This window comes from Lepisosteus oculatus, chromosome 5 (genome assembly GCF_040954835.1).
Source record: "Lepisosteus oculatus isolate fLepOcu1 chromosome 5, fLepOcu1.hap2, whole genome shotgun sequence".
NCBI classification, from domain to species: domain Eukaryota; kingdom Metazoa; phylum Chordata; class Actinopteri; order Semionotiformes; family Lepisosteidae; genus Lepisosteus; species Lepisosteus oculatus.
This window is the reverse complement of record NC_090700.1, coordinates 43059465-43073443: the sequence shown is the minus strand read 5'-3', so window position 1 is coordinate 43073443 and position 13979 is coordinate 43059465. Positions and strand designations below refer to the sequence as shown.

General features: G+C 40.4%; 1 protein-coding gene across 4 annotated transcripts in view; it reads left to right on the top strand.

Annotated features, from left to right (window-relative positions):
- Positions 1-814: 814 nt before the first annotated feature.
- Positions 815-13979, top strand: part of sh3gl3a (SH3-domain GRB2-like 3a) — a 41950-nt gene continuing 28785 nt past the window's right edge. The window contains exon 1 of one of the 4 annotated variants that reach the window (XM_015343003.2): positions 815-1409. In XM_015343003.2, the coding sequence (XP_015198489.1) occupies positions 1365-1409 (45 nt within the window). In that variant the 5' untranslated portion in view covers positions 815-1364. The remainder of the gene's footprint in view (positions 1410-13979) is intronic. The other 3 variants (XM_015343006.2, XM_015343005.2, XM_015343004.2) reach the window with 3 other exon arrangements.

The window sequence follows — 13979 nt, the reverse complement described above, 5'->3', positions numbered from 1 at the left end:
CCACGGAAATGATTTAAATACTCGTTCTGTAGCGTCGGAAATGGCGATCTGAACTGGGTCACGGGTTTGAAAAGTAGGCCACAAAATACTTCGCTCTTTTGACCGCCAGGGGGCACAAACGGGCTAAGAATAGCATACCACCTGTATCTATCCAGTATCCAGAATTTCAGAATCGAATTTCAGGCCTTTTGTGTGTGACGATCTCGCACTAAAAATCTTAATATAAACTTCACGGTAAGCTTGATAACGATTTTAGCTGCATCGTAGACATGTAGCAAAGTCATTTCTAAGTTTGTTGACCTTAACTAAATTACAAACATCAAAACCCTGTTCTTAAACAGTAACAGTACCGTAATGAAAGATTTGTTTGTAGGATAAAATCTGTCCACGCTTTCAGTCGTTGCAGGTGGTAATTGCGTCATCAGCGCGCTGAAAGAGGGGTTAACAGCATTTGTCTTGGTCAGATTTACCGGAAATATTTTATTTAGACAATACAGTCGCAGTACATTCCTACAAACCCAAGGTTGTGTTAAACTTTAAAATATGTTCAAACTTTAGTTTTTATAATGCAAAGGATAAAACCCGGTGCCAATTGGCTACGCTGTTCAGTTACATGACTCCTTTGGAGTACAGGTATGTTGAACTGCGGACAGTTCGCATCATCTTTGTGCAGAGAGAAATCTTTATTTTTGTTTAGAAATTGCACCGCTACGTGCAAACAGCAGCGCACGTTCACACATCTCTTGAACACACCCAGTATAAAAATAATAACCCCGAAGTGTAGAATTATAATCTGGGAGGCGATTTGGCAGATCCACAGTTAAAGGCGCACTCTCTCTTTCACGAATTCACGAGTAGAATTGAAAGAGCCTCCTGCAGCGCATACCATTTGAGTGTTCCCCCCCCTTTTCGGTGGTAACGGTCAGACAGAGGAATGTGCCTCGCTGTGGTGAAACAACTCCATCCCGGGTCTCTCCCCTGCCTTCTCGGGTCTGTCGGTGCTGCCGGACTCCTTCACTGAGTGGGCGTCTTGACTGCTGAAGCCCTCGCGGGCCTTCATTTGCATATAGAGGACGCCTCCGCCAATCACCGCAGAGACCTGGGGAGGTCTCCCCTCCCTCCCAGCCTGCTCGCGCCCGCGCGGACAGTGACAGCAGCTGTAGCCAGTGGCTGCTAGGAGACAGCCAGCCTGCGAGAGTGCGGCTCCGAGAGCAGCTGCCCTCCTTTCCTTCTGATTTCCCTCTGTACCCCCCCCCTTCTCCCTTGCAAGTGCATCGCACTCCACTCCACTGTGACAAGGAACTGAGTGAGAGGAGGGTTTTTCCTCTTTATCTAATCTATTTTTTTTTTTACAAATCAAAAGGATGTCGGTGGCCGGGCTGAAGAAGCAATTCCACAAAGCAAGTCAGGTAAGGAGACACCCCTGTGTCAGAAACAGTTGTGTCAATTTCAGCGTGTTGTTTCGTTTTGTGTTGTTATGGAGTGGAGAAAACAAGATATTGGGCGCTGGGTAACAAAAAGCACAGTTGGCCGGAGGAATGCAGCGTGGTGCTCCAATTTAAAACCGCACGAAGCGGAGGCCACCCTGCGTCTTCAGATTTGAAGTTTGATTGTGTAACGGTACACGTTAGATCAAAAGGCTGCGTCTTAGTTGCTTTCTTACTTGCAAGCGTTTGTTTTGAGGAAGTGGTTAAGTAAACGATTATATTTTCTGACTACACAACGGCAAAACAGGCGCTCGTATTACGGTACCGGAATCATAAAGTTACGTTTTAAGATGCTGTACAAAGTAAATATTTGAAGGCCTTAAAACAGGGATATTAAAACTGGTCATCTCACTTCAGAGTTCGTGCAATCAATCGCTTTTCAGGTTGTTCTAATCACTGTGCTGGGCTTTGATGAATACATTTTCAGATGTAAGTTATAGTAAGTTATAGTTCAAGCGTGAAATCCTATGTCGCACACTTTTGAATACGCGCAGCTGAAGGAATTCCCTATCACGCACATACTGTCTGTAAACACTGCATGCTACAGTAGGTATGTATCTGCACGACTGTCTACATCTCTTAATCTGAATGGATTTGCGTGCTTTCCATTCCCTGTGTGATCTACATCTCCTCCTTTTAAGTATTTGCAGTTAAGGGGTGAGTGTGAGCCGTGTCATCAGCGAGTGGTCCAGACACCAGGCAGAAGCACCAGCTGATGTGTGTTTCCTGTCGGGGTCGTGATTGATCACCTGTTGTGCGGTGGCAATGGCTGATCTCGGGTCCGTGCCGAGGATAGCTGTCGTGACCCTGGTCAAACCTACAGTACCTTACCCTACTGATTCGTATACTGTATATGCGCTATACTGGAGCATCTTCCGGGAGAGAGCGTTACGCAGTGGGAATCCGCTTTCCCCCCGCATATTTTATGTTTTTTAATCCACCTTGCACCCAGCGGTCGGATATTTTCTCATTTTCTTACTCGCTTCGCCTTTTCCCGGATCTCGTGTGGCACTGTTTCACCCTGTTGCGGATTTTGGTGTTAATCTCTGAGGCCTGACGCTGCTCGTTTGCCTTATATGTTTTTTCCTGCTTCTCTAGGATGGATACAAACACAACTGCGTCAGTGAGCCACACCGAAATGGATGTTTAATTCCAGCTCTTGGACAGGCTCCTAAATGGGCTGTCTTAAGCTGTTTCGTGATGCCATCACCCACGAAGGAAAAACACACTCTTAAAAATATGATACCCAGCCCTCCACAAGCAGGTTACAGTAAAACACGAGACAGAGCTATCGTGCCGTTTGTTAAAACCTTTTAAGTGAAAGGCTTGCCGAAGCTCTCCTCTTGATACAATGTACAGCATTTCGACCCTCCTAGTTTACGCGAGTGTACCCGGAAAAGGACATGGGTTATATAGGACATTTAAAAATGCTCTTGAACAGGATGGAGTTATAGCCTTGATGTGTCTCTAGTTCTGTATCACTGGGAAGTTTGATGTATTGTATAATGTAAAAAAGACCTGAATATTTAATACAAAGGGATGGTGTTCTACAATTTAGATTTCAGGAGAACGATGGGAAGATCTTTGTGTTCAGCTCATCCTGAATGCTGTAGAGGTGAACTCGCAATGCTTAGTTGTCTTTGGAAGTTATTGGCATGACTCAGTTGTTAGCTGGAAGCTTTGCTTCCTGTCTGCGTGTGTTTCATTCTGGTACATTGAAGTGGAGTGTGTGTGCCACAGTGAAGCTTTCCTTCATTGAAAAGCCCCTGTGATTGCAGCCTGCTCTGCTCCTGATAAGGCTGCACTCTGCTTTGGCTTTCCTCTCTGATGCCCTTGTTTACCGCTCAGCCACGGATAAACTCATTTCAGTACTTTGGGACTCTGTGTGATTTCAGTGACATTCGCTTGATTAGCCCTGCAATGCTCTGACATCTGTCGTCCTCTTCTTGTGCTTTGTAAAAATTCTGGGTGTTCAGTTTGCTGGTTGGCCTTTCAGACAAGTGCCCATATTACTTTCAACACTCTTCTGTCATCTTAAAATCAGATTCATGGTAGTTTAGACATTTCTTGTCTGCTTGGAGTACAACATAAATATCTCTCAGGCTGCACAGTGGCGCAGTGGTTAGTACTGCTGCCTCACAGCACTGGAGGCCTGGGTTCACTTCTGGACCTGGGGTGCTGTCTGTGTGGAGTTTATATGTTCTTCCCATATTTGTGTGTGTTTCATCCCACAGTCCAAAGACATAGTAGTAGATGAATTGGCCCCAGTGTAAGTGTATTTGTGCATGCCTCTGCCCTGTGATTGACTGGTCTCATGTCCACAGTGTATACTGTCTTGCGCCTGTTGCTTTCCAGAATAGTATGCAACTCCCTCCAGACCCTGAATTTGGTGTAGCAGTTACAAAATGGATGAATACATCTTGACATTCAAAAGAAAGACCAAATGTTTAAGAAGTAATGCACAGGCACCTTTTCAGTTCATTCTCCGGCTAAAAACTCAACTTTTAGGCTGGTTTTAAATGAACATTACAATGCCTGAGCTCTCCAATTTCAGCTCATTTAGTAGCTAAGTATAGCCATAAAGTGCCCATACAACAAGAGACACATTACAAGTGCTTTAATTACTTTGATTACAGTTTCAGCTTAATTTCAATTCTGGCTGGAAAGAGAGTTTCTGTGCATCTCCCCTGTGCCTTTGTTCCTCAGAGTTAATGATTAATGAGGGGAAGATCCAGTGACTTGTGTTTTTGTGAAAGGAGGAAGGTGATGGCACACTATCGACTGCTGGGAACTTGAGCAGTCTCTCAGGGTTTGTATCTGCTATAAGATATGGTTTCTGTAATGTGCTTACTGATCTGCAGGACTTCAGAAAGGCCCTACACACCATGATATGGAAGAAACTTCATGAAGAAAATGTATAGACAGAATTTAGCTTGTTCACGGTGTTCCTTTCATGTTGAAAGTACAGTACTCAAAAAGAAAATGTGTTTTTTCTGCATTATCTTGCACAGATCATGTGTCCTTGTTGTTGTTAATACTTTTTGTGTGTCACACCTTCCGAAAACAGAACTTTCCCATCTGAAGGAGCTTTCATTGCAGGTTAAAACAAGTCAGTAGAGCTGGGTAATGCTTCTGAGCCAAATCATATTAAATCCAGAGTAATTTCTAATGGATTGTAATGACTCATCCGTAACAAACTTTGAAACAAATGATCCTTTTCTTTCTATGTGCAGTATTTGGCAACAGAGTTATTAAGATCTGTTTTAGTTTTCTTTCCTTTTACTGAAACATTATGTTAATGGGGGATTTGCGACGCTTGAAATGTATTGAAGAATAGTGGATTCATTGTACTCTACCTCGAAGCAAAAGGCTTTAATATAATGCTCATTCTGTCACAAATCTGCAGAACACTGCTTAGCCTTGCTCTTTTGCGTGACAATCAACCACTCCCCTCCTTCAGTCAGACATGACACATCTTTCAGAAAAGCACAGCTGAAGGAATTGCTCATATTTTGTTTTTTTTGTTTGGTCAGAAGTTTGCAGGAGACATGGTGATCTTCTTATTGCGATAACTGTCTCATTGCTTTGCATGTTTTGAAATAAGTAGCCATGCTTAAAGGAACAATTCTGCATAGTTCTGGAAATAGGCAAATGTTTTTTAGTTTTCTATAAGGTAAGTTTTCTGTTAGAACAGGTTTTGTGAAATAGGAGGGAAGGTTTTTTTCTTTTTTATAGTAAAGTTAGAGCATCTCAGAATGAAACAACAGTGTGGCGTAGTAATCTGGGCTCTGGACTCCTGACAGGTGCCTTGTGGGTTCAAAGCTGGGCTTGTACGCTGCTGCTGCACCCCTGAGCAAGGTACATTACCCAGACAGCTCCAGAGAATCCTGTTGTATAAAAGCCTAACAAAAATCTGGGGTTAAAAAAAATGTATTTTGTAATCTCTGTAAGTGATAACAGAATGTCATACAAATATCAATCCCTGTTCTCAGCACTTCATTCAGTCAGGGTTGTGGGGGAGCCAGAACCTATCCCATCAAGCAACAGGCTCAAGGCAGGGTACACCCTGGACGGGACACCAGTCCATTGCAGGGAACACACAGATACACAACCTGTTTTCCTTGAAGATGATTAACCTACCAGTGTGTTTTTGGACTGTGGGAGGAAAGCCATGCAAACATGTGGAGAACAAACAGCCTTCATGCAGATAGAACTCCAGATCCAGAACTGACCCCAGAGCCCAGCACTGCAAGGCAGTAATGTTATCCACAGGACCTCTGTGCCGCCCACAATATACCCTGCACTTTAATTTGTTTCTTGAGATTCAATGTCAAACAAATTGGTAGTCGTGTCTTCAAAACTTCTAAGGTGCACAGTCTTTTTTTTAACAGTTATTTACTATTGGCCTAAAGCCTCACAGATCTTTTTTGATGGTGGGTAGATCGAGGATTTCTGGTGTGTAGCATTGAGAAGTTTTGGATTAATGTATCAGCATTTGGTGTGCTGCTAGATTAACTGAAAGAGTTTCTACAATAATAAAAAATTGTTAGATCATACCCAAGTGAGTGTAATTATTTTTAAAGAAGACAAAATGTTTGCTTCAGAGCTATGATGTCAGCCTTAATTATGCCTTATAGAAGAACCAAATGCTCCCTTTATTCTCCTGAAAGCTGAGAATTGTCTTTTCTGAGCAGGATGAAGGATGAGGAGGGGCACTTGTGCACTATAGTACAAACAGCACCAATCCACACATCCCAGCCTGTGAAAGGAGCATTCAAGTCCGATCATTCTGTTATCTCTGATGCCGAATGGACTGACAAGCACTGAGTTGTAGTTTCAATGAGAAGCAGAAAAAATTACATAATAAAAAATTCTCTTGAATTGTTGTGGTAATGAAAAATCTGTCACCCTAGATACTTGTAGGTGCATTCATTTTTTTCACAAAATGTCTTTGATTTGTATCTTTCTTTTCCTGTATTGTTGTTTTTCTCTCAGTATTGTTTTTTTGAATTGGCTTTGTTTGATTCTAAATGTGTTTTTATAAAATAATGAGAGATATTTGCTAAAAATCCTTCACATTAGAAGTGTGTGGGGTAAGTTTTGTGGATGTAGTATTAACAAAACAGTATGTGGAAACATTATTTCAGAATTTCACACCACTATCTCTGAAGATTTTTATTTCTCTGTTGGCACAGTATATGGGGAAAACACAATTGTTAAAAAAGGACAGATGAAGGCGGACCATGTGATCACTCTTCAGCGGGAGAGGAGAGTAGTACATGGGTTGAAGTATGAGTCAGATTTAAGAATTTTAAAGATAAACAGAATAGAGGTTTGTTTTAACCTCTTGTTTTAACCTCCTTGTTTTGATTGGATATAGTACCATCTGCCTATTCTAATGTTTTGCATCTGAAAAATAAACAGAATAATGCTAAAATGTACCATGCACAACCTGTTGAGTAATGTGCTTTAATTTTATTTATCTACGGTTCTTCCTACACGGGGTTAAAATGTGTACTTTAGACCTTAGTCTTCAGAAGGTTTGGTTCCTATAGTGAAACTACTGTATGAGCTGGTGCGTTTGACATCGTCTTTCTGACCACAGCTTCTGCAATATGATAAACATGGAGCAAATCAACAGCCCACCTGTTTTGTTTCCTACCTTTAACAGTTTATCATTGTTCTAGTGACTGTCATTTCTTTTTGCTGTTGGTGTGTGAACTTCCTTGCTTTTGCTGCCATAATATCAATTATTTAGCTTACTTTTCCAGTTAGTGTGTGCACACGCTTTTTTAAGAGTTCTGAACACATTGCACTCTTTAGACTGGAAATGTAGGTAAAATCTTTAGTACTTTATTCCAGATTGATAGTGTTGGATGGCTGATCGATAAACTGCTGATTACACGTTCCATTACAAAATTTGGTTTCTCAGTAATTCTTTTCTTTAAACTGACATGACAAAACAAAAACCTAACTCATATCCAGAGTCTTTTCCCTAACTGTACAAGAGGTAGAACTAAATCCTAACCTCTGAAGAATAATACAGTTTTAACAATAATTACTTTACTCCTCTCTCAGCCTCAAAATCTGTCTCTCTTCTCTTCACCAGTCTCCTGTTCTCAAAGAGCCCCCCAGCTCCTCTGTGCCTCCCGGTTAATGACAGCTGTCTCTCAGTTTTGTCAACAGGTGTATTTAATTGAGGCCTCTCAATCTCAGCTCCACTAAGTGACTACACCTAACTTTTGACCAAGCACTGGAATGGCTTCTTCCTACAGAAAGCCTCTCACGGACACCTCAGCTGAACCCTCCTGTTGGGAACGTACAGCAGATTCCCTCACAAATAAATGCCGATATATCGAGTTAAAAATCAACCGGATGTAGGCTTGTTTCAATACTCACACAATAATGTCTTCTCACTGTAATATTTTCTCTATGTTTATTCCTTGTGTTATTTTCCTGAAAAGTACAGTTCAGTCTGTAGTTTTATTTGGGTTGTGGACAGTTGTACATTTAATGAGATTCTTTAAATCTGAAGTGACCATAGCACTCAGAATAACTGGCATGTCTGCCCGTTGCCCATCAGTGATTGTGAAGACAGGAGGGAAACAGATGAAGCTGATGATGAGCCGCTGGACTGACTGGAGGAAATTGTACCTTGTCCTAGAAATAAATCAAATTTCTAACTTTTTCAAACATATTTACGATATTTCAAATGAGAAGATAAGATTGCAATTGCATAATTCTTGGGTTTATATGATGCCATGAATGCCTGCAACTGAAGCAACTGAATATGAAGCAACTGAATGCCTTTAGTCTTGTATAGAGAAGATTGCAATTGGACATTACCTATTTTATATCTGCTTCATTGTGTTCAGGTGGAGCAGGAGAAACAGGTTCAAGGCAGGATACACTCTGGAAAGGAAGCCAGTCCATTGCAGTACACATGCAGACACAAACACAGGGACACTCACTCCAGGGTCAAAGTTCCCAGGAGCCACTTAACCTAACAGTGTGTCTTTGGGAAGAAATCTGAGCTCCCCATGAAAACTCAAACAGACATGTGGGAGAACATACAAACTCCATGCAGAAAACACTCCAGGTCTGGAATTGAAGGGCCTTAGCACTGCGAGGAAACTCCACTGTGCCACCATGCTGTCCTGGACCAGATATATGTACCAGGATCATTGATAGAGTCGACCCAACTGATTTTTTCGGAGTGAACAGTGAAACACGAGAACAGAGAACACATATGGAAACTACATGGAAGTGCATTTAAAACTGAGAATGTCTTTACCCAAAAGGTTGTGGGTGTACGGAGGCTACCCAACAGTGCTTGTGAAACCAATGCCCTGGTTTCCTTTAAGAAAGAGGTAGATAAGATCCTGGTTAAGTACAAAATGAGCTACAGGTACTGTAGGTAGGCCAAATTTGCATCCTGTCACGTATAACCTGTCTTATGTTTTTAATAAGTACAACATGCCATTGAAAATATAAACGAGAATCTTATTTCAGCTTTAAGTTTGTTCAGGCTGTATCAGTTGTGTATTACAGATAGCTTGACAGCAATGGTGCTGGTGTGCTGAATGTTATTACTTGACAGCCTGACTGAAAATACAAATGCCACTGATGTAGAACTAGGCCTTGAGAAGGAAGTGATGCACTGAGGTTTGGAGGGCAGCCACAGAAAAGCTTGTGAAATGCAGCATGCTTAGATCGCTAGCTCAGATGGTTGTGGGAATGAAGGGCCAAGTTATTCTACACATTATTATTTTGTTCCCTAAGTCAGGGGTCCCTTATCAGTAACAGAAGATTGAAATAGCCACATTTATTGAGTGTTCTTCATTGACTAACCCCAAGTCTGCTGAGAAAATAGTTCAGAACTGTATCCACTGAAGCCCCGTGTCCTTTTTGAGATATTTTTCTAAATAATGAGGGTCATTTACTGTGTATTCACAGTTACACTGTTGGCAAAGCTTCATGAAATTTAGTGACCCATGGTACTGTACAGTACATATACTGTATAGAATCAGACTAAAAGGATGTTGGTGATCTATGAAAACCTGCCTTAACAGATCAGTGTTTCCTTGCAGAGCAACATTATGCATGATGTAATAGGATTTAGTTGTAAAGTTCAAGTCTGAACTCTTATGTTTAGTCACTGTGCCACATTTTCTTTTAAGTGAGCTTGTACAGTAGCTAGTAGAACTGAATTAGCCTCAGGCAGGGAGTTTTCAGTATGGTTACAATAAAAGGGTTGTTGCTTACTTGTACAGCATGGTACTGTACAGTATGTCTATGCAGCTTGTATACTCCAGTCTGCAAACAGAAAATCAAGACATACATACTGTATATATTTGCCATTTTACTAGAGTGAGAGATGTCCTTTGGGTATATTCTTGGACTGTGCGAGGTTGCATGTGAATCACAGTGGTACCTTGATGACTGTCATAGGGTTGAACTGTTAGAACTGATGAATTGAGCAAGAGGGAGTCATGTGACTGACTTAATGGCTAGGACTTCAGTGTCACGGACTGAGTTTCTGTGATGCCAGGTGATGGCCTCTCAAATGTTCTTCCTCCTTGTGCATTGTAAGGCACAATGGAGGCACTCACAGCACAGTCATCTCTGTGCCTGTGTAATCTGGATCTGCTTTCTTCCAGTGATACAGACTATGTACATCTACTTGATACCTTGATAATCCAGTTGTGTAATAAATCTAACATCAGAAAGCTGGTGAAAAAGAACATTTCAGATTTAAGGCTAACCATTTTGTGACAAACGCCATCATAAAAACATAAGAGCTGTGTACTGACTAATGCCAAGCATGAAATTAGAATTTATCATTCTTAAAATTTAATTTGTTTTTATCCTTTCAGAATTTGTTAAAAAGATGTGAAGGTCAGATTTGACACTTGGATTTCCATTTGAAACCTTACATTACAATAAAGGACTAACCAAAACATAGGGAAAGGAGGCCTGCTGTTGTCCATCTTATACCCTCATTGTGTGTATTGTGTCCTCTGTGTCCTTTCCTTCCTGTTACCTGACGTGGCTGTCCATGGCAGGAAACACAAGCCATACTGTATTTCATATCTTCATCTGTTTTCACCGCTTCAGCAAAATAGTTTTTTTTTGTGCCTGACAGGAAACACAGAAAAGTCAATAAAAATCTCAGCCACCTTTGCCGAATTCCTGTTATTCATTTTTGTGTTGACTGTAATTATTATGTAATTTTCCACTTTCACGTAGAGTAATAGTGGGGTACAGAAGATGACCCCCGTTTTGCCTATAGGCCTAGGCAGTACATTTTTACATTACATTTTTAAGATGCATAAAGTTTGCTCGTTGGTAGGAGTGGCAGAATTTAGGTGGAGATGCCACGTTGTCACAGTGGCAGTGGATTGCGTAGAGGGTGGGCCTGGCGACACGCCTGTTGATAATATCCCTCCTGATAGTGTAATCTACATTTGCTCCACTGGGCTCTTTACCTCACTGGGTTGCCATCTTCAGTGCTAGCTGATTACGCTGGTGGAGTCTAACATCCTATTTACAGTCCAAAGTCCAGTTTCTTTACAGCCCCTGCTGGAGTTGTGGTGCCTCTGTTGTTTTTAACTAACATTTTGTTACATACTTGGGCTTCCACTAAAAACCAAGATTTCAGTGTAAGTGCATGGTCTGCCCTCACTGACGGTTTGGGGGTTTGGTGTTGTGTGTTCTGTTTGATCTAATATGGTTTGAACTGATGCTGATCTTATGGTGGTAAATTCTATACTTCTCACATCACTGTTCAATTTTGCAAAGGCCAAACTATTCAGTACAAACCCCTTACATCAGCATCTTTGCAGTCCAAAAAATAATTGTCCTTACATTTTGTATTAGTATAATTATGACTTAAACATAATAATCTTCAGTTTTTGTAGGTAAAAAAAAAACACACAAAGAATGTTAAGAGGCCTTGCTTTTTTAATTTTGAAGAAATCATATAATTAATTCAAAGTAGTTGATAGCAGTTTGTGACAGATATTAGTTATGAGGGGTGACCAGGTAAAGAGAATATAACTTCTGCTTGAATATTGCTTCTGACGTTACATGACACTGACTCCTGCGTAGAGAGGTGTTAAACAAGATCTATTTGAGTAGAAAGGGGGTATAGGCATTTGACAGCTCTAGTTGTGCTCTATTTCAGTGCATTGCAGATAGAAGAGAAAAAGAAAAGTTACTGTGCAAACAACTAGCAGTGGTCTGAGGTTTATGTCCAGATCTGTTCAATGGTAGTGAGATCATGAGATTTTTCCCTCGATAGACATGCTCCTTCACTGTTCTTCATATTAACACCATGAACTTTTGCTTTCTCATGCTTCTAGCGGGCAGGCATGAGTTGCAATGATTCTGCACAGAGTACTTTAAAAACTTCTATACATTAGCAGGTAAGACCTACATTATTAACTTTCAGTGATATTTGTGTCCATGTTTTATGCAGTAGAGAAATGAGGAAACCTAAAAGGCACATAGTTTTCCAGTTTAAAGCAGTTTAGAGGTAATTGCTTACTTTTCTGCTTAGTGGTTTCAAGATCTAGATGGATGCCTTCGTTAGCTCTTAACTGGAGCACTTCCTTTGAGAGTGGGTATTTCTGACTGTGTGCATGACACACGGCAGAGCTGATCTTTTCTGGTGTGCTATAGGTACTTCATTGAAGAGTCATTTTGCTTTGCCACACGCAGTAGCCTGATGTCCTTTGACTGGGACTGAATACATGTTTTTTCTGAACATGCTGTTCCGTAGACAGTGTCTGTCCTTGACTTGGTTAGATTTACCTCTTTGTTTCATCTACAGCAGAGCACATCAAGACTGAAGACTGTGCTCCTACAGTGCTGATAACAGTGTATGTTGGTTTTTTATAGATTATAAAAGTTTAAACTTGCATAGAATGGCAGAAATATCAGTAGATGTACTAATTCAATTGAGTTAAGAATGAAGTAGTAGTTACAATACTTCTGTTACTTAGTCTTGCAATTTCCCTCACGGGATCAATAAAGTATCTATCTATCTTTAGCTTAGGGGCTGAAGGAAACTCCTGATAGCTCTGGGAATAGTTTATTTTTCTCTTTCGGTAGAGAGAAAGGTATAATATGAAGTAAATATTCAATGTTCTTTTTATGGTCTTTTCTACCAAAAAGAATATCGTTCCTGTTATGAAATATCTTATGCTGTCTCTTAACAATACACTTAAATAATTTAATAACATTGTCCTCTGGTGCCATATGTTATTAGTATTTAAGCATTTAAGCCAAGTAGGTTAAATAGTATAAGATATGCAAATTATTTAATAGAATGTGGTACTTATTATGAATTTTTCCCTGGGCGCAGTTCCAACATTGTTGCAAGGTTAAAATATAAGCTACAAAGCTGATTAATTGAGAACATGATTTTTTGTACAGTAATGGAAAAAATCATATGGATAGGTCTACAATAAGTACTAAACCATGAGATTCAGTTTATAGGTGACATGAGAAAAAAATAGTCTGTAGGTGAAAGATATCAAGACTAACAGTGTGTTGCAAATGATGAGTAGCATCAGCGTGTGTGATTAACAGTACAGCACTTCTTGTAATGAGTGCATGCTGTCCCGTAGTTTGTGGCAGTCTGAACCTGGAATATACTGTATAAGTGCAGTGTGTGATGAGCACCTAATGCATATGTAGATTTGAAAGCTCTGAGATGGAGTGGGAAAGACTTGATCTTTAGGGAAAACTCAATATCATGCATGTCCTGTATAATTGGGCATGACTCACTGAGCAGTTTTAATGCAGTGCTACGAAAAGTTTGCTGGTTTAAAAGTTGAAGAGAAAATGATTTCTCTTATTATTTTCTCTGAAGAGAAAATTGAAAGTCTGTGTTGAGGCCATTAAGGCCATTATTTTAGGGCTAAAAGAAAATCTACAGTGTCTAAGGGGAACAGCATATCACCACCTTCTTGCCTGATCTCTATAGATTTCACAAGTTAAGCAAGGTTGGGCGGTAAATTGTTAAATTTAAGTCATTTAAAAAAACCCAGTGTCATGGCTAAACTCTACTCTGGGCTTGCGACATCTGGCTCTTTTAAGTTCCTAAATTCAGGTAATCTCAGGTAAAGAGGTCATCTTTGTTTCCTCTACCTGATCTTCTGGGGTGCTGACACAGAATGGCCACCACACATTGCCTAGGTGGGAACTAAATTGGGACCTGCACTTCAGAGGTGGCTAAAATGGATCCCTTTCTATTTATGAACTGCTTTGGGATTCTCTGGGATAAAAAACATGATATACATGCAATTAATTATTTCTTAATACTTTAAATTAAAAGCTGATGTTTATATGGAGAGACCAGACTGTTTTCAAGAAGATGCCAGGTAAAGTGTCAAAAGTAAACTAATCAGGCAATGATCTCAACACAAATTTAAAGTTTGGCAGACCTAGGCCCCTCCTTAGATTTTCATGCTATAGAGGGAGTTG